The following is a 27,629-nucleotide window of genomic DNA, read 5'->3' on the forward strand; positions in this document are numbered from 1 at the left end:
TTTGGGGCAGGGTGGGAGTGTGAGGTGGGAGCTTGGAGGTCTGGGGTTAGGAGAGGCTAGAGAGATGGGTAAGAGCATTTGCTGCTCTTCCAAATGTTCAATTCCCAGCACCCACACGGCAACTCACCACTGCCTTCTGCTAATTCCAGTTCCGGGGGAAATCTGATGCCCCATTCTGGCCTCTGTAGGCACTGCATGGACATGGTACATAGAAATACAAACACCCAAACACATGAAATAAATAACTTTTAAAAGAAACTGCTTAGTGAGCAATGATGGCACACACCTTTAACCCCAGCACTTGGGATACAGGGGAAAAGGCAATACAGATCACTGTGAGTTCGAGGCCAGCCAGGACTACAAACAGATATCATATCTTTTGTTTTAAATTTTTAAAATTTGGCATTAGTAAGTCCAATGTGGAGTCACATATATATCCCAGACAGGACGGAGTTGAAGGCCAGCCTGGGCTACATAATGAAAGAGGGAGAGCAGAGCTGGGCTGGAGAGAGGGCTCAGCAGATAAGCAGCCTGAGCTATAAAGCAAGTTCCGGGTCAGCCTAGGCTACATGGCGATGCCTTGTCTCCAAAATGGATGAATGAATAGTATTTGTTAAAAGAACCTTGCGTTTTCTATACTATGCTGGTTTGTTATATATTAGAAGTCAGGAATAACTTGTCAGAGTTGGTTCTCTCACCATGTGGGGCCTGGGGCTTGAACTCACCTTGTGAGACTTGTCAGGAAGCTCTTTTTCCTGATGAATCATTTTACTGGTCCTTGGGAATCTTTTTAAAAAATTTAATTCCTTTTTTCACTCATCATTTAGTGTACGGCAATAATTCGCCTGTTTGTATTGCCATATAATATTCTGTTTGTGTATTTACTTGAGAAACATTTGGATGCTTTCCAGGTTTAAAAGATTTATTTTTTGCGTATGAACTTTTTGCCTGGCGTATGTCTGTGCACCATATGCACGCAGTGCCCTTTGAAGCCAGAAGGGGGTACTGGATCCCCCTGGAACGGGAGCTACAGACAGAACGGGAGCTGCCTTGTGGGTGCTAGGAATTGAGGTTGGGTGCTCTGTAGAGCAAGTCAGTGCTATTAACGGGTGAGCCATCTCTCTGGCCCCTAAGGGAGGACATTACGTTTGTCTGTCTGTCTGTCTGTCTATTTTAGATCCTGACTGCAGTTTCTCCTCCCTCCTCTCCTCCCAGTCCTTATGCCCATGCCTCCTCCCTGCATCCACTCCTCTCCCTTTTCTTCAGAAAAGGGGAGGCCTTAAGGAGGAAATTTTTTTTCCACATGAGGATCTTATGAGATCTGTCTCAGAGAAGACTGGATTATAGATAGAGAGTCCTTCTTACATTCCTTTGGTTTAAACCAGGCAATGATAGCACACACCTTTAATTCCAGCACTAGGGAGGCAGAGGCGCAGGCAGGTGGATCTCTGTGAGTTCCAAGACAGCCAGAGATACACAGAGATACCATGTCTTTAAAAACTGGGGGGAGGGGGACAAAGTTTCTTTAACCTAAAATATTTAATATATAAAATATAGCATGATGTGGGATAAGCAAAGGGATTACCTCAATTTTGGAAGTGCTGACTCCAGTTGGAAACTTTCTTCTCTTAGACTGACCCAAATTCCAACACCCTTTCACAAAGGCATTTCTTCCCATGGTCTGTTCTCTTCTGCTCAGTGTACTGAACTCAGTTTGTCCAGCTACAGATGTCTTGTGGGCCTTGGTTGAAAAGTTTTGAAAAAATATTTCAGATACAAAAATTTGACAGTATTATGCTTTTTGATAGACATCAGTGCTGCTTTTATTTGTTTTTTTGTTTGCTTTTTTGAGACAGGGTTTCTCTCAGTTACCCTGCCTATCCTGGAGCTCCCTCTATAGACCAAGCTGGCCTTGAACTCAGAGATCTTCCTGCCTCTGCCTCCAGAGTGCCGGGTTTAAAAGCGTGCACCACCACTGCCTGACAGTTTTATTCGAGACAGGGTCTCATGTAGGCCAGGCTGGCCTCAAATTCAATAATGTAGTAGAAGATAGCTTTGAATTTCTGATCTTCCTGTTTCTACTTTGCAAGTTCTAGGATTTCAGCATGCACGGCAATACCTGGTATGTGTGGTGCTGGGATTGAACCCAGAGCTTTGAGCATGCTAAGTAAGCTCTCTGCCATCTGGGCTACCTCCTCAGCCCTTCAAATTCTTTTTATTTGGTTTTCCAAGAAAGGGTTTCTCTGTGCAGCCTTGGCTGTCCTGGAACTTGCTCTGTAGACCAGGCTGCCTCAAACTCCAGAGATTTGCCTGTCTCCCCCCAACCACCCCAAGCACCAGGACTAAAGGTATGTGCCACCACTGCCTGGCTATTTTTTTTTTAATTTTTTATTTTTAAGTGTATGTATGTGCATGTGTTTTGTGTGTTGAGTACAGTGCCTGCAGAGGCCAGAAAAGACACACGAGCTTAAGACAACATGGGTAAGAACAAGAATAGAATAAAAAGAGGGACATGACAAAAGTCATGGTGAAAATGGAACAAACCTGAAGGATCTGTTGGTTTCTCAGCTCCGAGGGACAAAAGATTGCTCAGATGGCTCCCACTGTTCCAAAGGACCAGAAGTCTGAGATAATGAACTGCTGACAAAACAGGTCAGGGTCAGCAGGGGAGTGACGCTAACCCAGGTTTACTTATCCTACGCTCTCTGCAATAAACTATGCTGGAGTTTAAACATTTCTATAAATGCTCTCCAAACTTTATTCTAGTTAAAAAAAAAAGCAGCCTCCTATGTCCTTAACCACATTGACATTCCTACTCCATTCACATACTCATTCACATCATACTCCAGCAATGTAGAAACAGGGCCTAAGGAAGCAGTGTAGAAGGAGCATTTGGGATGAATTAAGCGGGGGCTGGAGAGATTGCTTAGTGATTAAGAGCACTGGCTCTTCTTCCAGAAGACTTGGGTTCAATTCCCAGCACCTGCATGGCAGTTTACAACTGTCTGTAACTCCAGCTCCGAGGATAAAACACCCTCACACAGACATACATGCAGGCAAGACGGCTAATGCATATAAAATATAAATAAGTAAGTTTAGAATGAATCAAAGAGCTCAAACATTTTTCTTCTAATAATGCACACGATACTAAGGACGTGGATTGAACTACACAACCTTTACGTTTCTTGGAGCTGAAGTTCAGGGTATATTATTGAAGTCCTCTTGGAAAATGTGTCGGTTTAAATTCAATAGATCTATTGTGGAATTGTAGCGAAGTTATTTGTGAGTCCTTTGCGTCCTTTTTTTTCAGGAGTCAAAAATTGAAACCCTTCCCGGGTATGGAGGATACAAATGTACGCTCCAGTGCTCCCAGGATGGGTGGCGAAGCCAGCCCCTGAACATCAAACGTTGCTTTGTATTTTCAGACAAAATACAAATTTGTTTATCAAGACGGTCTCCAAATGAAGGCTCCTGCCTCAGCCTCCCTAAGTCCTGAGATTACAGGCTACCACATTGTCACTGCCCAGCAAATGGCCAGAGCAAACCAAACGTCCTGACTCTAAAAGTGCATTGCTGTCACAAAGTACACAACCCAGCTCTGCTGACCCACATCCCTCTGCATCCTAAAGCTCCAAGCTTTGTCCTCTCCAGAGCTGAGAAATGCAACCCAACCTCTCCCAGGGAGTCACACCAGAGCTTCTCTCCTCCTTTAGCAAAAATTCACTCTAAATTATTTGTATTTATTTTAATTAATTTGTGTCTGCGTGTGAGTGAGGTGCACTCGGAAGCCAGAAGGTTGAAGGTACAGGCGCTTAAGAGAAGCCAAGCACGGGTGGTGAGGCCCGAACTCCGACCCTCTGGAAAGTAGTGCATGCGTAGGGCAGTCTCCTGTCCCCGAGCCCTCTCGTTCCCCATGTCGTTCTGCTTTATTTCTTCCTCAATCTCTCAGAGGTAGTGGGGACCCAGATGCTCCAGACTCATACTGGACTACAGCCGACTGCAATACTCAACACGCAGGGAGGTCCAGCGTCCCACTGGACCCCTGACCCGGAAGGGACCTAAGGACCGGAAGTGATGGTAGCCTCGCAATCCCCGCTTCCCTAGCAACCTAATTGGCTCCTTAGCGACGTGAAGTGGCTGTGCAGTCCTTGGTCCCGCCATGCCGGTGCGAGTGAGCGAGTTCAGCTGGCAGCAGACACCGGCCGCACTCTTCCTGTCGCTGCCTCTACGGGGCGTCTGCGTGCGCGATGCTGATGTGTTCTGTGGGGAAAGTTACCTGAAGGTGGGCGGGGCTGAGGTGCCTTTGCAGTGCGCGCCCCGGGAGCAGGAGCTGCCTTGTACTGTACAGTGTCCATTGCTTTATTTTTTTAATTAATTTTTAATTTACTTCTTTTACTTTTAATGAATTTATTTTTGTTATGCTAAGGATCAGTCCCAGCGTCCTGTGTATGCCACGCCACTCAGCTACATTCTAGCCACTGTGTATATATTAAATGAATGACTGCTTGCATGTATGAATGCGCATCAGATGTGTGCAAATGCCTTCAAAGGCCAGAAGAGGGGATCAGATCTCCTGGAACTATAGTTACAGATAGTTGTGAGCCATGGACTATGCAAGAGCAAATGCTCTTAACCATTGAGCCATCTCTCCATCCCAGAACAATTACTCTTAACCACTGAGCCATCCCTCCAGCCCAAGAACAAGTACTCTTAACCACTGATCCATCTCTCCAGCCCAGAGGTTTTTATTTTTTATTTTTTTTTAAGATTTGTTTGTTTTATATGTATGAGTACACTTTTGCTCTCTTCAGACACACCAGAGGGCATCAGATTCCATTACAGATAGTTGTGAGCCACCATGTGGCTGCCGGGAATTGAACTCAGGACCTCTGGAAGAGCAGTCAGTGCATTTAACCATCGAGCCATCTTTCCAGCACCCCCCCCCCTTTTTTTTAATGGCAGTGTCTTAAGTGTAACTAACTCAATGCCTTCTTTCTCTGAACAGGTTAACTTTCCTCCATTTTTATTTGAGGTGTTTCTCTATGCTCCCATAGATGATGGGAAGAGCAAAGCCAAGATTGGAAATGACACGATTCTCTTCACATTGTATAAAAAGGAGCCAGTTCTGTGGGAGAGCCTTTCTATGCCAGGCGGTACGTTTTTAGTGAGAGTTGTTCACTTGAGCTGGGTGTCATTCAAGATCACTCAGTATGTACCTGTAAGCCAATACCAGAAAGTTGGGCTACATGAAACATTGTCTGAAATTTAAAAAAAAAAAAAAAAAAAAAAAAGAGTTTTTCTCTGGGTGTCACGGTGACTCCAGGTGGTGTTTGCTTACACTGTCAGCTCTTAAGAGTCTGAAGTAAGAGGATCACAATGCTAAACTTCCCTGGGCAGTATAAAAGGTGCGGTCTCGAGTTTTTCTACTTTTTATGAAATTAGATCTAAAGAAATCTTATCCAGATCAGTATAAGTGCTTTTCTCCTCAATAAAACAATTTAATCATAATCCCGATGTAGTGCTTTTCCTTATACTCCAGTTGATAAAGAGATGATGCAGAGAATAAGAGAAAAATCTATCTTGCAAGCACAGGAGAAAGCAAAAGAGGCTACAGAAGCGAAAGCTGCTGCCAAGCGAGAAGATCAGAGATACGCCCTAGGCGAGATGATGAAGGTAAAAGGCAGACTCCAGGGCAGACTCCAGGGCATTCTGAGGAGCCAGGGACAGAGAAGCAGTTCAGCCGGAAGTGAGAGCGCAGGCCACCCGGCTCGGGATGGTGAAACAGGAGGATCAGAAGGCAAAGCCATCAGCGGCTGTGGTGACTGACACACGCCTTTAGTTCCAGCAGTTGGGAGGCAGAGGCAGATCTCTTGTTTCTTGTTTTTGTTTTTGTTTTTTTTTCGGAGCTGGGGACCGAACCCAGGGCCTTGCGCTTGCTAGGCAAGCGCTCTACCACTGAGCTAAATCCCCAACCGCGATCTCTGAGTTTGAAGCCAGCTTGGTTTACAGTGCTAGGCAAATGATCAGCTACTGCAGGGCATGAGTTAGGCCTTCAGCTTTTTGGCCACTGACCTGTGAACTGTCCCACCACTTCTCATGTCACCCCGCTAGCACTGAGCCTTGTACACGAAGCCTAGGGGAAGTATGGGGGGAAGGGCTGTGGGAAATGCCCATTTGGTGCCCTGCAGTTCATCTGGAGAACATCCTGTCCTTCAGAAGAGAGTGCCCCTTACACACACACACACACACACACACACACACACACACACACACACACACACACGGGGAGGTGGGAGCGGGTTCCACTGTTTCAGTGCAAAATAAAACCCCTGCTCTTAATCCCAAGGCTCAGACACTCACACAAGCACATCCGACACACACTCAGGCCAAAGGTACAGCTGCTGCTTTTTGAATGTTTTAAATAACTTGCTAATTACAATGCTTATAGATTGAAGAGGAAGAGAGGAAAAAAATAGAAGATATGAAAGAAAATGAACGGAAAAAAGCAACCAGAGAATTAGAAGCGTGGAAAGAATGCCAAAAGAAAGCTGACGGACAAAAACGAGTCCAGAGGAAGGAGAAACCGCTACAGGGAAAGCAAGCTGAAGAGAGGGGAGCACTAAAACCTCAGAGTTTGCCCCGGAAGGCCCCGCCCACTCGCCTCCCCACAAGAGGTGTGGTGCCTTCTTTTTCTCTTCCTTTCTTTCTTTTTTCTTTTTAAAAACGTTTTGCAGGCATAGGCCATGCTCTGGTATGGAAAATAAGCAATACGGCACAATGAGGTGAGAATGGACGACCTTTTCTGAGGGGTGAGACAGGCTTTGCTGTGTAGGTCTGAACCTCCTGGAATGTGATACTCTGGTCTCAACCACAAATGTTTGGCTTATGGGAATTCACCATCACACATGGCTTACTGGCCACATTTTGTACAAACCGGAATATTGAGCTTAGAGAGACATTGACAACAGTGAAAACACAGAGTAGACCCTGGGAACTAGTTAAGTGGAGAGGTGAGTTAGAGGAAAGAAGCCACACAATTGGTGTAAGGATGCTGTCAGGGAAAAGACAGACACTCATCTACCTTCTTTATTTTCATTCCCAGGCTGGCCTCAGACTTGCTGTGTAGCTGAGAATGACCTTGAACTTCTGATCCTCCTGCCTCCACCTCGCTATTGCTGGGATTTTAGGCATGCCTCAAGCAAGTTTGTTTTTTTCCCTTCAAGCTGCGGACCAAGTCTAGGGCCCTCTGCTTTTCTAGGGAAGCTTATAAGCTTATAGAGCCTGAGCTAAATCCAACACACACACACACACACACACACACACACACACACACACACACGCACACACGCATGCACACGCACACACAATTTTTTTGAGAAGGCATCTTATGTAGTCCAAGGTTGTCCTGAATGCCCTATATAGATAAAAAATAGTCCTTACTTTTCTTTATTTCTTTTTAAAAATAATTTGTTTTTATTTTATGGGCACTGGTGTTTTGCCTGCATGCATATCTGTGTGAGGGTGTTGACCCCCCTGCAACTGGAGTTACAGACAGCTGTGAGGTGTGGGTTCCAGGATTTGAATCTTGAGCCTTGGGCAGAGCCTTCTCTCTAGCCCCACCTTTTCTTTCTTGTATGCACTCTTTTTCTCTAAAGTACATTACTCTGAGTCTTTGTTTCTTGAAATCCTTTCTCACCTGTTTTCGCTTGCCTCTAAGCCTGTGTGTCATGTTTAGGTATGCTAGTGTTTCTAAGTAACAGCTGTCTTTCCTCGTGTATAGACCACATCGTGGCACACCGCTTCCCTCCTCTCCTGGCTTGGCAGCCACCAGTCTATTAAGCTCCCTGTAAGACTGTCTCCCTTTCAGTATCATGGTGCCACTTTCGTACAGTTCTCTGTGATGCATGACAAGCTTCCTTCTTTAGGAAGTGTGTAGGGATACTGCTGTGGGGGCGGGGTGTAGGACTTGGAGGAGGCATGCATGTCAGTAATGGGTTCGCCTAGTGTGCCTCCCCCAGAGTGGATTTGAACTAGACAGAAGCTCAACAGTGAATCCCAGAAAAGCAGTGGGTCATTGATTAAAGAAGAGACTAGCTGCCATGTTAATGCTGGATGTTCTATTCCTTATTGCAGAAAACATCTTTGATTTATTTTTGTTATTACTATTTGTGTGTGATATGTGTGGAGTGTGTGTGTGTGTGTGTGTGTGTGTGTGTGTGTGTGTGTGTGTGTGTATCTCGGAGGTGTGCCAGGAGGTCAGAGGATAACTCTGTAGAATTGGTGTCTTGTTCTGTCCTCCCCATCCCTTTCTCCCATTTATCTATCTATCTATCTATCTATCTATCTATCTATCTATCTATCTATCTATCTATTTGAGACAGGGTCTCACTTTGCTCACTATGTAGCCCTGGTGGCCTGGACCTCTATATAGAACAGTCTGGTCTGGAACTCACAGAAATCAGCCTGCTTTTGCTCTGAGTATTGGAACTAAAGGTGTCCACTGTCCAACCCAGCTCCTTCCACTTTATGAGGTCAAGTTGCTTGTACAGCAAGCACTTTACCCTCTGACCTGTCTCACTGGCCTATCTTTGCCTTGTTTTCTTTACTTTTTTTTTTTTTTCTTTTTTTCGGAGCTGGGGACCAAACCCAGGGCCTTGCACTTGCTAGGCAAGCGCTCTACCACTGAGCTAAATCCCCAACCCCTTTGCCTTGTTTTCTTTTGTTGATTTTTGTTGTTTTTTTTTTTTTTTCCGGAGCTGGGGACCGAACCCAGGGCCTTGTGCTTCCTAGACAAGCGCTCTACCACTGAGCTAAATCCCCAACCCATTGTTGTTATTTTTTTATTATTTATTCTTTGTTATTTATTATTAAATTTTAGCATTAGCTTTGGTGTGTAGTAATCTTAAAAGTCAACGTGTGGGGCTGGAGAGATGGCTCAGCGGTTAAGAACACCCGACTGCTCTTCCAGAGGTCATGAGTTCAATTCCCAGCAACCACATGGTGGCTCACAACCATCTGTAAAGAGATCCGATGCCCTCTTCTGGTGTATCTGAAGACAGCTACAGTGTACTTATATATAATAAATGAATAAATCTTAAAAAAAAAAAGTCAACGTGTTAGTTAGAAATGAGAAATGAATGACTCACTCGATGCCATACCCTTGCTTTTGAAGGGAGGAATTGGGAAAACATATTCTCTGAGAAGTTAAAGGAAGACAGGGTCCCTGCACCTCGCTCTGCTGGCAGCATTCAGATCAGCTTTACCCCTCGAGTGTTCCCAACCGCTCTACGGGAATCCCAAGTTGCAGAAGAGGAAGAGGTAGGCACACAGCATCAACAAGGTAGTCACCACTTCAGTTAGTGTCAGCGTTGCCGCTGGCGGAATGTCTTCACTACTTCATCTATGGAAATGAGTGAGCTTCAGGACAGCCAGGGCTCCGAACAGAGATTCTACCAAAAAAAAAAAATTAGATTTTATATTTCTTTGTTTCGTTTTAGCGTTTTTTGTTTGAGACAGTGCTTAGGTTTTTCTCTAAAACTACATTATTCTTATATAATTTAAGGGTTCTTAAATGATTCAACCTCTCTTAGCCCACCAGCCAGAGGTAGGGGAGAAAGAGAGTTAATTTCATAGGAAAAGGGGTTATGGACCTGTTTAGTAGTAATTCCTTGAGGGTTATTCCATGCTTCACTGTCAGGATACCAGCAGTCCAGTTCAACAGTAAATGCTAACATGAAACAGTAGTGGTGGCTCGACCCAGCAGAAACTGCAAGGCTTTCCCAAATTGGCATGAATCAGCAGAAGGGGCCAGAATCCGCTGGAATAGCATGAGAAGTTCTTTGATATGTTTCTCTCTAAGAAGTAAAGACCAGCAAAGGCCAGCAGGCACTGCAGAGCTGTAAAACAAGTGATTTCTCACTGTGTATGGGGTTCCATGCATGTTTGCTGTTCCCACACCTCTCTTCATGAACACAGTCCAGGAGCTGAGGGAGTGGCTCCGTCCACAGTTAAAATGAGTCTCTTCGTGTTAAATAATGCATCAGGATAATCCTACGGGTATTCTAGAGGCCCATCTCCTGGGTATTGCCAAATACTGTCGGGTTGACTGCACTAGTCAGCAAAGACAGTGTCCATCACCAAACTGCACTCTCCTTGTAGTGGCTGCATAAACAAGCAGAGGCCCGGAGAGCCATGAGCACTGATCTTCCGGAATTTTCTGACTTAAAAGAAGAAGAGAAGAATCCAGACTGGTTGAAAGACAAGGGAAAGTGAGTTGTCTGAATATCCTGCATCCTACACCGGGCTCATCATATTCCAGGGATAGATGGGCCGTGTGTTTGTGTGTGCATGCTGTTGGGGGAGATGGGTCACAGGCTGGTCCTTTTATGTCTACTTGACACAAGCTTGAAGCATTTGGGAAGAGGGAACTTCAGTTGAAAAAAATGCCCCCGCCGAGGTTTGCTTGGCCTACACAAGAAGCTGAAGGTCGGCATGGTGGTAACTTAGTGAGACCACGTCTCAAAATAAGGAATTGCTGCAATCCCACTCCTTGAGAGGGAGAGAGGAGACCTGGAGTTTAAGGCTTTGTTTGGCCACACAGCAGGTTCCCTAGACTGTGCCACGTGAGCCGCATGTGAAAACCAACAATAAGTGACATAATTTTAAAAGGGGAAAAGGACAGGGGATATAGGTCCGTGTTATAACACTTGTCTAGATCATGAGGCCCTTGATCAAACCTCAATACTTCAAAGGCCTATAATCCTGGGAGCTTGGAGGCAGAAGCAGCTCCATCTATATAATGAGTCACACACATCAGGGGCAACATACAGACTGACTTTTTCCTCATAGAGTAATCCAGGAAAAAAAGGAGCCCATGGGACATAGAGTTAGACACATGTGCCTAACTTGGCTGGGAGCCCCAGATCCCAGCGAGAGACCCTGTCTGAAAAGCCTGGTGAGGCTGAGTGTCAGCCTAGTCTACATAGTGAGTTCCAGACTAGACAGGGCTACCTAGTGAGACTCTGTCTCAAAACAAACAAACAAACAAACAAACAAACAAACAAAACCAACCACCAAAAAAGGCAGATGGTTCTCAGGGGACAAAAGCAAGCAGCATACACTTCATGGATCTTCCCTTTGCTAGTCTAGTCCCTCAGAGCCTGTGCATAGGCAGGCTAGGTGAGTGTGGTTCTCACCCACAGTAGCTCTCCACCAGAGCTGAGGGAGGATAGGCTTTTTTTTTTTTAAGATTTATTTGTTTGTTTTATTTATAAGTACACTGTAGCTGTCTTCAGACACACCAGAGAGGGCATCAGATCCCATTACAGATGGTTGTGAGCCACCATGTGGTTGCTGGGAATTGAACTCAGGACCTCTGGGAGAGCAGTCCGGTGCTCTTAACCACTGAGCCATTTTGCCATCCCAGGATGAAAGTTTTGTGTGGAAGGTTTCGGAAAACCTGCAAACTCTTGCCCTGCAAAGGGATCATCATGCTTGTTATTTGTATGAATCTGTCCGCTGCTTCCTAAGAGACCCTGTCTGCCAAGGCTGACTGCTACACAGTGTCTTCTGAATGATAGTGCCAGGCTGGGAGTGCTGCTTGGTGGTCAAGAACATGCCTCCCACATGTGACACATGAGGCCCTAGCTTCAACCTGCAGATTCCTCCCCTGCGCCCCCAAACCGCAAGATTGTCCCAGGGGATCGTGAGAGCTGTCTCCTTATTTTGTTGAGCCAGGTTCTCTTGTAGCCCAGTCTAACACTGAATTTGTGCAGTTCTCTGGCCTGTGCTGGGGTCATAGGTATGAGCTACCTAGTTTAACCTGTGTACCTAAATGTGTTCAGAACAGGACCAGGAACCCTACCTTTGCTCCTGTGTTGAAATAAACTAAGGTCTGTAGAGACAGGCCAGTCTCCTCACCCTGCTTTTCCTGTAGAAGGATGATAGGATTGCCATTACAAGGTGGCCTCTCAGCCGCAGGTGTCCTCCACTGATGGTGCTTTACAGCTTATCCTAGTCTGTTGCAGTACTTGGTGTTTAGAGTCTGTTGACAAAGTGCAGAGGAGGCAAAAGTCACTCTTCCCTTTTTACGACCCTTTTCCTCTAGGAAAAATCAGTTGAGTGCACTGCCAGAGAGCACCAAGCCATGACTTTCGTTTGTTTGCTTGTTTTGGTTTGGAGACAAGCTCTCACTTTGTAGGCTGGCCTGAAACTCCCTATATAGGCTAGGCTGGTCTTGAACTCACAATGATTCTCCTGCCTCCACCTCCCAAGCATATGCTTTCATACCTCTGAGGAGTTTGTTTTACTAGGTTTTTGGGTTTTGTTTTGCTTTGTTTTGACAGGGATTTTATGTGTAGCCCTAGCTGTCATGGAACTGGCTCTGTAGATCAGGCTGGCCTTGAACTCACAGACAGCTGCCTATTTCTGCCTCTGCCCCTCTGCCCCTCTGCCCCTCTGCCCCTCTGCCCCTCTTCCCCTCTGCCCCTCTGCCCCTCTGCCCCTCTGCCCCTCTGCCCCTCTGCCTCTGCCCCTCTGCCTCTGCCTATCTCCTGAGTACTGGGATTAAAAGTGTGTGCCATCACCACCCAACAAAATTTACTCTTCTTGAACTGACATATCAGCATTCCTGCTTCTGCCTCTAAACTCCTGGGATTGTAGGCCTTTAGCACCATGTCCATGTTATTTGTTAAAATCATATTTAGAATTCCTCTCTCTGCTTCATTCTGAATGCTAAATCAAAGGGGCATGTGTCCCTTTAGTAAGATGTACTGATGCTGGCTGGCTGACCTGTGCACGCTCTGTCCGTCCAATAGATTTTTGCAGTATCAGGGTTTGAATCAAGGGCCTCATGATCTAGACAAGTGCTATAACACGGACCTATATCCCCTGTCCTTTTCCCTTTTTAAAATTATGTCACTTATTGTTTGTTTTCACAGGCGGCTCACATGGCACAGTCTGGGGAACCTGCTGTGTGGCCAAACAAAGCCTTAAACCCCGGGTCTCCTCTCTCCCTCTCAAGGAGTGGGATTGCAGCAATTCCTTCCTTATTTTGAGACGGGGTCTCACTAAATTGCCCATGCTGACTTTCAGCTTGTTGTGTAAGCCAAGCAAACCTTGATCTCATGTCTTCTCACCCCTGCTTGTGAAGCAGCTGGGATTACAGGTCTGTACCACCAGGCTGGTTGGTGGTGCCTGTGTGCTGACACAGGTGTCACACTCAGCTCACAGCTTCCAGGTGTCGTGAAGAGCTGTTCCCTCTGGTTCTTGTCCTTTCCTGTTCTCTCTGCACCAGCTTTCATGTAGCTAGTTTCTCCTATGGTTAACAATGAGCAGCCGCATTTGTGCTGTGTGCTTCCCTCCTCTGTATCCAGCAGAGGGAGAAGTTGTACCAGCTTCTCACACCCCAACTTGAGGCCAAAAGCACCAGCTTCATTCAGGCCAGTTTAAGCCCCTTTCCTATCCCTAAATAAATCAACTTATCAAGGAAGATTGACATACGCTTGCTGCAAAGGATGGCTGCCTTTGTGTGGGAGGATCTGTCCTACTCCGTGTGCTTGCTTGGTGTATGTAGAGAGACGGAGTCTGTGGTAGGCGGTCTCCATCTGACTGGGAATAAACAAGGCAGATGGTAAACTGACTGACTGAGTGCCAAGTAGGGTAGATGTTATTTCTCCATGTCTGTTTCAGTGTTAAATTGGCCTTTTCTTTTTGTCTCATTAGCAAATTGTTTGCAACAGAAAACTACTTGGCAGCGATTGACGCCTATAATTTAGCCATACGATTGAACCGTAAGATCCCAGTACTGTATTTGAATCGGGCTGCTTGCCACCTCAAGTTAAAAAACTTACACAAGGCCATTGAGGACTCTTCTAAGGTAAGTACGTTTCTCTGTTTAGGTGTGTTGTGAATACATTTATGTATTTACTTCATTTAAGAATATAATGCTTTGGGGCTGGAGAGATGGCTCAGTCGTTAAGAGCACTGACTGCTCTTCCAGAGGTCCTGAGTTCAATTCCCAGCACCCATATGGTGGCTCACAACTGTCTGTAACTCCCAAATCAGACACCCTCACATACCTTTACATGCAGGTAAAACACCAATGCAACATATATATATGTTACAAAATGAGACTCTCTTAAAAGATCAAATGAGACAAATGTGTGCTCATTTAGCAGCACAGATGCTAAAATTGGGATGATACAGAGAAGGGTATTGTAGTCCCTGTGCAAGGATGACACAAAAATTCATGAAGTATTTCCTAATTTTTCTTTTTGAGTTTCCATTTTGAATGTGTTTAGACTACTAAAACAATAAACTACTGATGTCTGAAAAAAAACTGCTATAGAACCTAGCATGTTCAAGATCCACATGGACGGGATTGGGCAGACATTTGCTGACCTTCTTTATTGGTTTAAAGGATGCCCTAGGATTAGCACTTAGGCTCGCAGTAAAGCCCCTGCTTAGCCAGTGTGAAGTGCTGGGCTCTGTACTCAGTTCCCTCCCCCAGAAGTTGAATGCTAAGCCCTTCTGCCTTCAAGGTAAATGCTGTCCTGCTGAGTTCTGTGTGGTCCTCTTTTCCCTTTTTATTTGTTCTCTGTAGAGGATAATCTGCAGTAACCATGCTTTCTGTTTCCAAAGAGTGAGCTTGTTTTGCAGTGAGCAAAATGGAAAGAATAGTCAGCCAGGAGCAGATAGGAAGAGAAGCATCAGATGGTAAAGCACCATCACATCCTGCAGCAGTCGCTGGGGAGGTCTACTGGGGTCCTGCCTGAGAGGTTCCTAGGCAAGCATAGACTTTGCTTCATGGATGAGCTTCCGGTTCCTCCTTCCCACTGCAGACCCTTTTACACTCTGTGAGAAACAGTAGTAACCTCTGCTGGGAATGGCTCACTCTGAGAACCAGCCATTCTCACGGGTGCTATGTTTTTAATTACAGCCTCAGCTCTTAGCTATTTTCCTTTCTCCCTGTTAGAGAGCCAGGGACAACCTGACCTAGGATGTGGAGTTTTGGGAGATCTTGAAATAAACATGCTTGAGACAGCTTTCAACACGGGCAAATAGCACATGACAATTTACCAATATAACTTATATTTCAGGCCTAAATTTCATAACATTGAGCAGGCCTTAAGTTTGCCATCCTATTCCTTGGCCTCCCTATAACTGGAATTATAAACATGTGCTTCCAGGCCCAGCTGTTCGTATGTTTAGTGTTTTATTTATTTCTGAGACAGGGCCTCATGTAGCTTAGACTGACCTGGAACCTAGTAGGTAGAGAAGAATGGCCTTTCACTCCTGATCCTCCAAACTGCTGGAACTGCAGGCCTGTGACTACACCCAGCTTAACAGTGCTCTGGGGACAGGAGTTATAGGTGCAAAGCATTACGTCTGACTGTTTTATACACATGCATGTAGTATGTATGTAGTATGTGTGTGGATGTGTTTGCAGGCATGTGTAGTGGCAAGAGGTGTTCACCTTCTTCTCTAAGGATTTATTTTTAATCACATGTGTGTTTGTGTGTGGTGCTGGGATGGACAGTTATTTGCACATGAATGCAGTCGCCCACAGAATCCAAAGGATGAGACTGGATCCCCTGAAAGTGAAGCTATAGACAGCAGTAAGCTGTCTAATGCGGGTGCTGTGAATTAAATTCAGGTCCTCTGGAAGAGCAGCCCATGATCTTAGCCTTTGAGCCATCTTTCTAGTCCCACACTTGCATTTGTGTGTGTTTGAGTTTTTTTTAATTTAAGTATAATTATACGGTTTCCGCACTCTTTCTCCCTTCAATCCCCCATATCCACCCCTTTACCATAGACTCTTTTTTTTAATTATTACTCTCCAACTTTTTTGTCAAAGCAGGTCTCTGACTGATTCAGCTAGGCTAACTGGTCTGCCAATCAGCTGTAGGGATCCTCCTGTCTCTGCTCCCCCAGCACTGACATCAGCACACTCCGCCATACCTGTTTTTGTTTGTTTGTTTGTTTGTTTGATGTGGGTACTGGGATTCGAACACAGGTCTTCAGGCTTGCCAAGCAAGCACTTTACCCACTGAGCCATCTCACTAACCCCTAATTATATACATTATTTGGAAGGCACTAGAATTATTGACACCACCTGTTGCCGACAATGCCAATGCAAGAATGAAGGCACATGTCCGACGAGGGACAGCATTCTGCCAACTAGAATTGTATGTTGAAGGTAGGAGACTGATGGAGGCATGGCGTAGCTCTGTTAGTGGAGGGATTTTATTGCCTTGCATGCACAAGGCTGTTAGATTCCCCAGTACCATATACACTATATGTGGTGGCACACACCTGGAATCCCCCAGCACTTGGGGGTGGAGGCAGGAGATCAGAAGTTCAATGTTGTCTTCAGTTACCTATCAAGGTCAAAGTCTTTACATTTACAGGAGACCCTGTTTCAGAAAAACAAAAGGTTGTCTAGATAATACAGGTATTTATGAAATACTTGCTTTATTGATTATCATTGATATGTCAATACAGGCTTGCAAGATTATGAAGCTGCACTTAAGATCGACCCAGCCAACACAGTTGTACAGAATGATGCCGAGAAGATTCGGAATATAATTCAAGGGACAACACTGAAGTCTCATGACTAGATAGATACAGCTCGGTATAGCAGTCCCTGCACGTACTCTAGCTCTGTAAAGCAGTGTTAGAGATTCTTTGCAATGGCAGTGCTTGAGGGATCATTTCCAAGGTAAAAACTATCTCTCACGGCCTTTGATCCCAGTACTGGGAAGGCAGAGGTAGGCAGGTCTCTGTGAGCTTGAGGCCAGCCAGAGCTACACTGCGAGATCCTGTTTCAAAGTACAAAAGAAAGCACAGAGAAGGGGCCATGTGAATCTTCAGTCTTAGGACAGGGCTTTGACGTTGCTGTTCTGAACCGCCTGTGCCTGTCCTTGGAATTAAGCTGTTGGCATTTCCAGGATACTATGGAGGAATCAACAGGATAGAATTTCCACATATAAGATTGTGCTTATAAAGTATTTTATTATATTAAATATAGTATTTCATTCTGAATGATTGGCTTTGGTATAGACAATTTTTAGTCACTTACAGATACACATAATCGTATTTTGTTCTTTATATTATTTGTTGTTTTCGTCTAGACCAGTTACAGTGTAATATGTATTGCATACCAACCCTGGGTCTTCTGGGTAAAAAGATGTAGAATGCCAGGCTAGCCTGGGCAACATAGTGAAATTGTCTCACGAAAAAGTGAAGAAATAAACAACAGAAAAACAAGTTACTCTGAAAACCTTGTTTATTTTTCAAGAGATGTATTTATATTTAATTTTCTGTGCATGGGTATTTTGCCTGTAGGGATGTGTGCCACAGTTGTATGCAGTGCGTGCAGTGGCCAGCAGAAAGCACTGGGTCTTTTGGAACTGGAGTTAAAGACAGTTGTGAGTCACCATGTGGGTGCTAGAAATTGAAGCCAAGTCCTCTGGAAAATCAGACAGTGCTCTTAATCACTGAGCCATCTCTCCTGTCCCTAAACCTTATTTTGAATTTATAGGCTGTTGTTGAAAACAAAACTGAGCAGGGTCTTGTATGCCTTTAGTCTTAGCACTCAAGAGTAGGAAATAGAATGAAGATGCCAGATTCCAGGCCAGCTTGGGCCACATAGCAAGACTGAGTCTCAAACCAGCTAACCAAGGGCCAGTGTGATGGCTTAGTGTTAAGAACGCTTGTGGCTTATCCAGAAGACTCAAGTTTAGTTCCCAACTCCTACATTAGGTGTCTCACAACCACTTGGAACTCCAACTTCAAGGATCCGATGGATGCCTTCTTTGACCACTCCGAGCACTATTGTAGTTGCTTTTGGGCGTTCTGTTTGGGGGCTATAAAGACACGGAGACATCTTTATAGTATAAGTCTGTTAGCCTTTTTGCTGAGGGCAGTCTCCTGAGCTAGCCATCCAAACCCAACTATTCACCTCCCATCGCTCTATCACATGACTGTGGCTCACCAGCTTCCTCCCTACTCTGCTCCTCCCCCAGCTTCAGTCTCCAGTTCTTTTCATCAAAAAAGCCACTCCTCCTTCCTGTTACAAAAAACTTATTAGCATGGAGGGAGAGGTTTCCCAGTTTACTCACTCTGAACCAATCAGCAGCAGGACTATGCCCAGTCTATCTCTTAGTGTGGCCTTTTGGGCAGATTGAGAGCTAGGTCACCCCCAAACCCAGGATAGCTTGACTTTTAACAAGATAATCTCAGAATTATTTACATGGTTTTCAGGCAGGTGAGGAGGCACCATTTACATATAGAAAGCAGTCTTGTGGGCTATAAAAATGACAATATCATATATCCTGCCAGCACCTGGCACTGCAGTTACAGCAATTAACAGTTGAGAATACAGGGGCACACATTCACACTGATACAATATATGTGGGGGTAGGTTATCCCAACAGAGCACAAATTCACATGGTGCATACACACACAGTAAAAATAAAGTTTAAAGACTCCATCCCAATAAAAGTTAAAACAAATTTAGTTTGTAGATTTTGATGTTTTAAGACAGCGTCTTAAAACAGTCTGGGCTGAAATTCATAGTGGTCCTTCTGTTTCAGCCTTACCAATGCAAGGATTACAAATAGTTACTATAGCTAGGCAGTGGTGGCATCTGCCTTTAATCTCAGCACTCAAGAGGCAGAAGCAGATGAATCTCTGTGAGGGTTAGAGGCTAGCCTGGTCTACAGATCAAGTTCCAGGATAGCCAGGGCTACAGAAAGAAACCCTGTCTTCAAACACCAAAAAAAGAAGAAAGAAAAACGAACAAAAAATAAACATATCCTAGAGCTGGGTATGGTGTGGTGCTTCACACCTCTAAGCTTAGGAGGCTGACACAGGGATGAACCATCTCACTGGCCCCTCTTTACTCATTTTTGGGAGGTAGTGTGACAGAAGCTATGTATCCCAGGCTGGTCTTGAAATCACGGCAATTCTCCTGCCTTAGCCTTCCAAGTATTGGGATTTTAGGTGTGGGCCACCATGCCCAGCTAAATGGTGATACACTTCTTATATTTGGCTTTTAGAGGTAAGGCCTCACTCTGTAGTCCTGCCTGGTCAGGAACTCCCTTTGAAACCCAGCTGGCCTCAAAGTTGCAATCCTCTTGCCTCAGCTTCCTGAATGCTGGGTTCCTGTGAGCCACCAGCCCGGGCTGCTATCTTCCTTTGTCTTAGTAAGTAAACGTAGTGTCATGTGCTCTGATGGAAGTCCCTTGCAGCTTAGTAGCTCCATACACTTTGGATGCTAGCCAAGCACTCTACCAACTAGGCCAAATGCATGGCCTGAGATAGGTCATTCTTGAGCCAAAAAGGAGTGATCATTGTTGTCAATAAAAGGATAAGGAGAGGGGGGATATATTCTATGGGGGTCTGGGGGAAGGGGGTCCCTCAGCAGGCCCATGCTGAGGTACCTCTTCCCCTGAGGGACAAGCCACAGGACTTGTAAAGTATAGAATAGAGTTTATTCAGGGCATGAGGAGGGGAGTTAAGAGGGTAGTAGGGCAGAAAGAGAAAGAGAGAAGAAGAGAAATAAAAAAGGAGAGCAGGAAAGGAGTAGAGCACGTGGAAAGAAGAGTGGAGAATGGGGAGAGAAGAGACAAAGGGGTAAAAGAGAGGAAGCAGGAGCAAGAACAAGAAGAGTGAGGAGGGGGCAAATATCCCCTTTTATAGTGAGTCAGGCATACCTGGCTGTTGCCAGGTAACTTGGGGATGGAGCTTAGAATGCTAACAATCATAGTCCAAAAACAATGATTCAAGTGGTCCCTGTATAATGACTATTCCTAGTTGTCAACTTGACTATATCTGGAATGAACTAAAATCCAGAATTGGAGGGTTCACCTGTGATCCAGATTTTGAAGCTGGAAGACTCAAGTTTCTGACCTGGATCTCAACAAGGAGATCTTGAGGCATAGTGGCTATAAAAAGTTTAGGCCCAGGCAAGGTTGTATACACCATTAATGCCAGGAAACTAAGGCAAGGAGATCTCTGAGTTCAAGGTTAGCCTGGAACAAAAAGGTGGTACACACCTTTAATCTGGGCCACACCTTCTGCTGGAGACCTACATAAGGACACTGAAAGAAGGAAGATCCCCTCTTCCCCTGCTTGCATTTACTTGCCAACACATCCATTGGAATCTACTTCTACAGAAGAGCAGCTGAAACAACTAACCTCATGGGACTGAGCAACTACTAGGTTCTTGGACTTCCCATCCACAGCTGACCATTGTTGGGGAGTTGGACTACGGACTGTAAATCATCATAATAGATTCCCTTAATTTATAGAGACATTCCATAAGTTCTGTGACTCTAGAGAGCCCTGACTAGTACAGCCTCTAACAACATGCTTCAATGTGAAAATAAGAAATTTATAATTACAGAACAAAAAAAGCCACAAATCCAGGCACCTTTAAATACACTGGAGGGAATGGCAGGTCACAGTAAAGCAAGGCTTAAGATGCTATTTGAAACATTCTTAGCTGCTGGGTTGTTAGAAACAAATGATCTACTAAGTTAATGCATTCCAAGGTATGACTACCTCATAATCACAGGATGTCAGGTCAGATACAGAGTTGGGATGAACAGCTAGTAAGGGTATCAGAGATAGTCCCAACGACTGTCTCTAAATTTGTAACATTCCAACTCACAACCTTTAAAATTCTTTTAACAGGGGTGTGTGTGTTCCTGGGAACTTCAGTTCAGTTGTTTGAGGCAGGGTCTCAATGAGTTGATCAGGCTGACCTTGAACTTGCTATTCTCTTGCCTCAGTCTCCCAAGTGGTTGTTATAGGTCTGTCTATATTTGGATTTTGGTAGTGTAGACATAGGCAAGTTAATTATAAAGTGGGGTACTCTCTGAGTGGGTTTGTTGTTTTTGGAGTTTTACTGTGTTATCCCAGGTTGGCCATGAAATTGTGGGTCTTCATGCTTAAGTTGGCAGAGCATTCAGGGCACAAGTGAACTCCAGCATACCTAGCTTTGAACACTTTAACATTTGTTTTTTATTTTTAATTGTGTGTGTGTGTATAGATATTGGTGAGTGCAGATGCCTCTGAGGCCAGAGGCAGAGGGTCCCTGGAGAGCTGGAATGACAGGGGCCATGTGTCCCCTCCCCTTCTCCCATGTAGCTTGGGACAAAACAAGAGCGGTCTGTGCTCTTAACTGCTGAGCCATCGTTTCTGCCCCTGAACATGTACTTGTATGGTAGGGTCCAGTAGTTTACATCTGGAGGCTAAGGTGGTTCTAGACTTTATAGAGAGTTCTGGGCTAGCTGGGTTGCAGAGTGAGACCCTTTTTCTAACATAAATAAATGAACAAGGTCACTGTCACTAACTTAATTTTTTTATTTCTTAAAAGTAATTTTAGAAAATGTATTTGTATTTTTATAATTAAAAGTTATTACATTTCAAATGTTCAAAATTAGGTATTCTAGACTTAAAAACTAATATCCTCAGGACATTTTCTCTGTCAGAAGGATGGATTTCACAGTGTGTGTTGATAATTAGGAGAATCGACAGTTCTGGTTCGGTCAGGCCCAATGTTCAGGCTGTTGTTTTGATAAAAGCCGGTTGCTCTGAGGTGCTCTGTGAACATTTGCTCCTGTGGCAGGTACTTACAGGGCAGGAAGTAGGGCCTGGGTGAGAAGGCCCCGTACTGGCTGGCATTGGTCTTGTACATAATCATCTGGGGTTTGGACAGTGAGGTGGACGTGTGCAATGTCTTAGGGTCCAACATACAGGAAAACACGGGGTTGCCAGGGTTTATGCATGGAGCTGGTGGTTCAGCAGGTCTCATTTCTGCATCTGAAGTCAAAGAAGTTTTCTTATCCTAAAAGGAATAAAAACCACCCTGAGTTACAAGGCATCTACTTGATTTATCCCCTCAACTTTTCTTGGATTTTTTTCTTTCCTGCTTTTTTTTGTTTGTTTGTTTGTTTTGTTTTTGAGATAGGGTCTTACTATACAGCCTTAGCTACAGCTCACTATGTAGACTCCTGCCTCTCTAGTGCTAGGATTAAAGTCTAGAGCCACCATATCTGGGTCTTTCTCTCACTTTTTTAGAGAAAGTCTCAGGTGGCCCAGGCTAGCCTAGAACTCTGTGTGGTTGCAGATAACCCTGAACTTCTGATCATCTGGCCTTCAACCTTCCAAGCAATTAGGATCATGGCACAGGTCATCATATCTACCTATGTTTTACTTAATCTTTTAAATCCTTCGGCCAGTGCAACTTAAAAAGAAAAATCACTCGAATTACAGGCCGTCCTGTTACATCATCTATGGAGGCCTCTGTCCTGAGCAGCCCTGCCTACTTCAAAATGTGTGCTGCTGTCTTCCTCTTACATGTCTCTACCTTCTCTTAATGTCTGTGCTGCAACCTACACTGAATGTTTCCTAATGAACTCCAGCCTTGATTTATACTTAACTCCTGAAACTGTGTCAGTCAATAACCTTTCTCACCCAAGAGGGTCTCTGGAAAGAACTTGCTCTGCTTTATCTGGTGGGATGTTGCTGGCTCCAACTGTTGCTGGTACACTCAAGTCTTCCTGGTTCTTTAAAGCAAGAATCTCATTTTGTAGCCCAGACTGGCTTTGAACTCAAGGAACTACTCTTACCTCAGCTTCCTGAGTGCTGGCATTGTAGCAGACTTGTGTCAGCATGCTTGGCTATGAAATTTCTTGTACTAGCTCCATAACACTTTTTATAAACCTACAGTTAAAAGTGAGGCTGTGTGCAAGTGTAGTTTAACTAGTGTGAACTGGTGTTCTCTAAAGAAGTACTAGGGTGACAGGGCTAGCCACCATTCCTGGCTGCTTTTCGTATTTCATTGGTAACTACAGGGCAGAATTGTCTCTGGTGTGGCACACCTCTGAATTTCAACATTGTGGAGTCACCAGGATGAGTTCACTAAGTCTGAAGCTAGCCTGGTCTACACAGGGGTTTCTGGACCAGCCAAAGCTCCAAGGTTACATTACAAGATTCTGCTTCAAAGACAAAAACAAGGCACAATGTCTGGTGGCACTTGGGAGGTGCCACAAACTTAAGGTCATTCTTGGCTACACAGGGAGTGAACTACATGAAACCCAGTTTCAAAACAAAACAAAAAGTACTGCACATGGAGTGCCATGGAATAGTGTATGCATTCAATCCCCCGTACTAGAAAACAAAACGCCAAAACACACTATAGGAGCTACCTATCCTAGGAGGCCAAGGTCCCTGGCTTTGTCAGTCAGAGAAAACAGAGACCCTTGTAGCAGATGACTTAATCATACAGTGTTGTTCACTAGAGTCTACAGTTCTCTGTCTAAATCTTTCAAGCTTCCCCATTCTTCCCCATGCTCCAAGGCAGTAACCCCTCCCAGCAGCCTTGGAAGGATGCTAGATCTAGGGGGAGTGGCCAGACCTTGTTGTGCTAACAGGAGTAATCTAAAGATGCTCACCAAATCTCTAGCAAGGTGTGGTAACACCATAGGCACTACCACTGTCAGAGGTCAGGGGTTGTTAAGAGTTCAAGGGCAGGTAGTCCTTGAATCTAATGCTTTTTGAGTTTCTCTTTATATTTCTCTCTCTCTCCTTGCTTCTCTCTCCCTTTCCTTTCTAGGTAAGAAGCTCAGAAGAGAAGCATATATACATTTAGCTATCTACCAAAGGCAAGTCTTTCCTTATGGGCAAGTCCTTCCTGTGGTCTCACTGTGGACTGCCTACTTTCACCTCCCATCCCCAACAGCAAATTTCCTGGAGAAATTGGAATCCTTAGGACTGTAGACCTAGGCCACCATGCCCTGCTAGTTAGGTTCTGGTTAAGATAGCTGAGCTGTTTCTCAATTCCAGGATTCTTTTAGTATCTAAGTAAAGTTCAGTTTCTGAATGTTAAATTAAAAAACAGGTTGAGGATGTGGCTTTGTTGGTAGCATGCTTCCTAACATATAAAGAGGTCCTTGGGTCTATTTCCAGCACCACATAAACTGGGCATGATGGCTCATTTCAGTAATCACACGGAAGATCAGAAGGGTCATCTCAGGGAGACAGAGGCCATCATGGGATACAAGAGGCCCTGTCTCCAAAGAAAAATTTTTAGGAATTAGAATACTAGAAAAGTGTGATGTATGGCAGGAACTTCCTTCTAGATGCAACCCACTTAAAAATAGCTAAAAACACCAACAAAACCCAAACCACAGCTTTTGAGCTAGCTTGAAGGGAAGGTGAATGGAAATATTAAATACTGGATAAATGGATTTCTCTTCTTTTTTTCTTCAAGATGTACTCACTTTATGTATATGGGTGCTTTATCTGCATGTATACCTGTGTACCAGAAGATGGCATCAGCATACATGCTGTGAGCCACCATGTGGTCGTGGGAATCAAACTCAGGATCTCTGGAAGAGCATACAGTGCTCTTAACAGATAAGCCATCTCTCCAACCCAGTTGGTTTTCTTTTGTTGTTGTTTTTTGTTGAGACTGTTTCAATAATTACCTGGCCCCAAACTCCTGGCAATCCTCCTGCCTTCATAGTGCTAGGATTCTAGGTCTGGCCACCATGACTAACCACACCATGGGCTTTCTTTGGTTATTATTACCATGCCCTTCAGTTACCAAGGGCCCCAGTTTTCATAAATCACCCTTGCTACTACTGGCCCTAAAGCTAAGTCACCTTCAACTCTAGATTTAATCATTTTAAAAAGTCACTTCAAATGATTGAAGTCACGTCAGGGGGACGATACTATCTCCTTACATCTCCGTTATAATTGAAGATGTTGAGAAGTAATCAAAGTACACCACGTTACCCCACTCACTGTAAAACCAGCTGTTATTTAAATTTTAACAGAGTGTGGCAGCTTAGGCCTGTAATCCTAATACTCGGGAAGTAGAGGCAAGAGTTTCTGGAGTTCAGTGCCAGCTACACAGAGAATTGAAGTCAGTCTCAGTTACTCTGAGAAGCTCTGTCTAAAAAACAAAACAAAACAAAACAAAAAAACAAACCACCACTCCAAACTCCCCTCTCATCCAAACAAAAAACGAGGGGTTAGGGATCAACCTCCCTGGTAGAGTGCTTTCCAAGTAGTCTGAGGCTTGAGGTTCAATCCCTCCCTAGTTACAGCAACACAAATATCAGACCTAAACTGTGAACTAACTTTTGCCCAATCAGCTTGCTAAATTTCCTTTATTATTTACTCACTAGCCAGGTAGGGGACAGAGTGCGCTGTGTTCTCCCTCTCCCATCCCTTTAGACAAGGCATACTATAAATGACATAAACATGAAGGTTCTAAGGCTGGGAGGTGTAGCTCAGTAGAACAGCAGTTACCTACCACGCACAAGTCCCTGAGTTCGATCCCCAGGACTGCAAATAGATATGCAAAAAAACCCCATCCTGAACAAAAGATCATTTGTAGTGAGATGCTTCCTTTACACCTTAAAGTAATTTCTTTGTGGATCGTGCATTTAAATTTATAAATATAAAAGCTCGGTGACTAACTAGGTTAATGAGTGGGAGTAGATGGTGCCTCAAACACTATTATGAATTCGATTTTCAAAAGCATCTAGCTCTCCGCCCAAACCCACCAAGTCGCAGTCTGTCTCTCCCGCCATCTTAATCTCTTCAGCAAAAGCAACTTTTTCCTGATAGCGAGAAGTCTGACGAAGGCGTGGGTCTTCTTACAGAAGAAGAACCGACGGAAAGCAGCACCAAGGACGAAGCCAGAACGATCCGAGTCGCATAAACTGCAATTTCTGAGGAGGGAGAGGTGGATGGAAACCCTCTGTCTTCCAGTGTGGCAGCCCGTCTCCATGGCAACCGGCTGCAGGCATGGGAGCCCGGATGTTGTGGAGATCCGCGGTCGTCCCGCCCAGCTTCCGGCAGCCTCAGGAAGGCGGGCTGTACGAGTCTTAGGGAGTCGTAGTTCTTTCTCCTCGCCGCGAGCTGGCCGGAGGTGCAGAAGGTACTTCAATTCCCAGCATGCCGTGCTGCGCCGCGTCTGCCACCGCTTCCCCGCTGCGGACGCCCGCGAGCAGGTTGTTGTTTTTATGAGGCGTCACTGGCGTCTGGAGCCGGGACGCCGCCACGGTTACAGCTGGCGCGGTCGGGCGGAAGAGGCGCTGTCTTCGGGTAGGACCCTGGGGCTCAGGTCGGGCGGGTGGGGCGGCCGCGGGCTGCAACTCGTGTCTTCAGGAGCAGCTCCCGGAGGCTTTCTCCTGGTGGACGCCTTGGTTCTCCCGCGACCTCCGGCGGAGGGCGCGACCTGGCAGGTGTTAGGTTCGGGCTCGCGGGCTGCCCGCGAGCTTGCAGCTGTGCACCCCGGGATTCGGGTGCGGCTGCATCTATATGCTAAGATGCCGGGTGCGTAACCCTGAACCCGCCCTGAGGTACCAGGTGTCAGGAATGGAAAAGTGCCAACGTACACCCCAGAAGTACACTCCTGTTCAGCCTCGAAGCCCTTCCAAACCCCCCTCACCCCCCCTTTTCTGCCGGTTCTTCACCCTTCCCCTCCGGGTCCTCCCCAGCGTTTGTCAGCTGGCGGGCTTGTGCTAAGTAGCTGCTGCCGAGTGCCGGTTTTTTTTTTGTTTACCTTTCATTGGTTCCAGCTCTGCTAGGGGAAGCGCCGGAGTTCTCAGCCGGTTGGGGTGTTTTTGTTTTGTTCTGTTTTGTTTTTGAGGAGTGAACCATGCACTGCCCTCTCCTGCTTTTGCTTTATTAGCTGTATGGGGCTGTTTGTACCTAGAATGGGCAGCCAGTTTATTACTCTCAGGAGTGCTGAGACCTTTCCAGCAAGGTCACATAATGTTTGAAATGTCAGCACTAACTATACCAGTCTTAAAGTCTCAATATCTTTTCTCTTTTCTTTCACCTTTTTTTTTTTTTTTTTAAATTGGGGTGGATGGGCTGGTTTTTTTGGTTGGTTTGGTTTTGGTTTTTTGAGGTAAGGTTTCTCCGTGTATCCCCCAGCTGTTCTAGAACTCGCTCTGTAGGCCAAGCTGGCCTCTAACTCAGAAATCTGCTTGCCTCTGCCTTCTGAGTGCACCAACCAACTTTAAGATCCTAATCTCAATAGGCCTTAGATTTCTCAGGGGATGTTTATCATGTATAACTGGTGTGAATAGTTTGCTATTCTGACAAGCTCAAGGCTCAGGTCACAAGGGAACTGAGCTTGTGAGGGTGAGTTAATGCTTTTGGCTTTTTTTTTTTTTTCTTGCTATATAGCTCTGGCTGCCCTGGTACTAATATATCCCAGGCTAGACCTGGGAGTTCTCTTGCCTAAGCCTCCTAAGCCCTGTGATCATAGTTAGGCACTACCGAGACTGCTGTAAATGCTGTTTTAACCCTGTTACACTAAAGTCGAAATTCCAGTTGAATGGTACCCCAGATATTTGGGAACGGAAGCAGGGAACATCAAGTTTGAGACCACTTGAGCAATATAGTGGAGACCATATTTCTGTATAAAAAGATCTGAGAATGTAATTCTTTGGCACTGTACTTGCTTAATGTATGTGAGGCCCTGAGTTCAATCCCCAGGACGATCAAAACAACTCCTAGAACCAGTTTTGTACTGTAACCAAGGAACAGACAATTATATATCCATTGGAGTTTTAAGTTTAAGAGTTTTAAGG

The 27,629-nt window shown here is 45.1% G+C and overlaps 3 protein-coding genes and 1 non-coding gene across 18 annotated transcripts in view; 3 read left to right on the plus strand and 1 right to left on the minus strand.

Annotated features, from left to right (window-relative positions):
- The first annotated feature begins 2,358 nt into the window (after positions 1-2,358).
- On the plus strand, positions 2,359-26,968 carry Dnaaf4 (dynein axonemal assembly factor 4). Of its 3 annotated transcripts, NM_001007010.1 has the most exons (9): positions 4,070-4,282; positions 5,006-5,153; positions 5,540-5,673; positions 6,449-6,674; positions 9,173-9,318; positions 10,159-10,268; positions 13,723-13,876; positions 16,093-16,198; positions 16,504-17,265. In NM_001007010.1, exons 1-9 carry the CDS (start codon positions 4,160-4,162, stop codon positions 16,617-16,619), a joined length of 1,263 nt encoding a protein of 420 aa, NP_001007011.1. In that variant the 5' UTR covers positions 4,070-4,159; the 3' UTR covers positions 16,620-17,265. The 3 variants fall into 3 exon arrangements, 2 of the variants coding, with proteins under 2 accessions (XP_006243391.1, NP_001007011.1); XM_006243329.5 differs by lacking the exon at positions 16,093-16,198 and having other exon boundaries at positions 3,211-4,282; positions 16,504-26,968; XR_005487869.2 differs by lacking the exons at positions 9,173-9,318; positions 16,093-16,198; positions 16,504-17,265 and having other exon boundaries at positions 2,359-4,282; positions 13,723-13,762.
- LOC120094409 (U6 spliceosomal RNA) lies at positions 14,163-14,268 on the plus strand. Its single transcript, XR_005488733.1, has one exon. It is a non-coding gene; the product is annotated as a U6 spliceosomal RNA (small nuclear RNA).
- Pierce2 (piercer of microtubule wall 2) lies at positions 21,349-25,815 on the minus strand. The gene is made up of 2 exons (NM_001198796.1): positions 25,587-25,815; positions 21,349-21,856 (listed from the first exon to the last, which is right to left on the minus strand). The coding sequence occupies exons 1-2, from the start codon at positions 25,611-25,613 to the stop codon at positions 21,512-21,514; spliced, it is 372 nt and encodes a 123-aa protein (NP_001185725.1). The 5' UTR covers positions 25,614-25,815; the 3' UTR covers positions 21,349-21,511.
- The window catches only part of Ccpg1 (cell cycle progression 1), a 32,406-nt gene continuing 30,768 nt past the window's right edge, over positions 25,992-27,629 (plus strand). For 9 of the 13 annotated variants that reach the window (XR_356404.5, XM_006243332.5, XM_008766318.4 and 6 more), the window contains exon 1: positions 25,992-26,130. The gene's annotated coding sequence lies outside the window, so the exon portion shown is untranslated. The remainder of the gene's footprint in view (positions 26,131-27,629) is intronic. The other 4 variants (NM_001401186.1, NM_001401187.1, NM_001108770.2 and 1 more) reach the window with 1 other exon arrangement.

The sequence above is a fragment of the Rattus norvegicus genome, chromosome 8, assembly GCF_036323735.1.
Source record: "Rattus norvegicus strain BN/NHsdMcwi chromosome 8, GRCr8, whole genome shotgun sequence".
Lineage (NCBI taxonomy): Eukaryota > Metazoa > Chordata > Mammalia > Rodentia > Muridae > Rattus > Rattus norvegicus.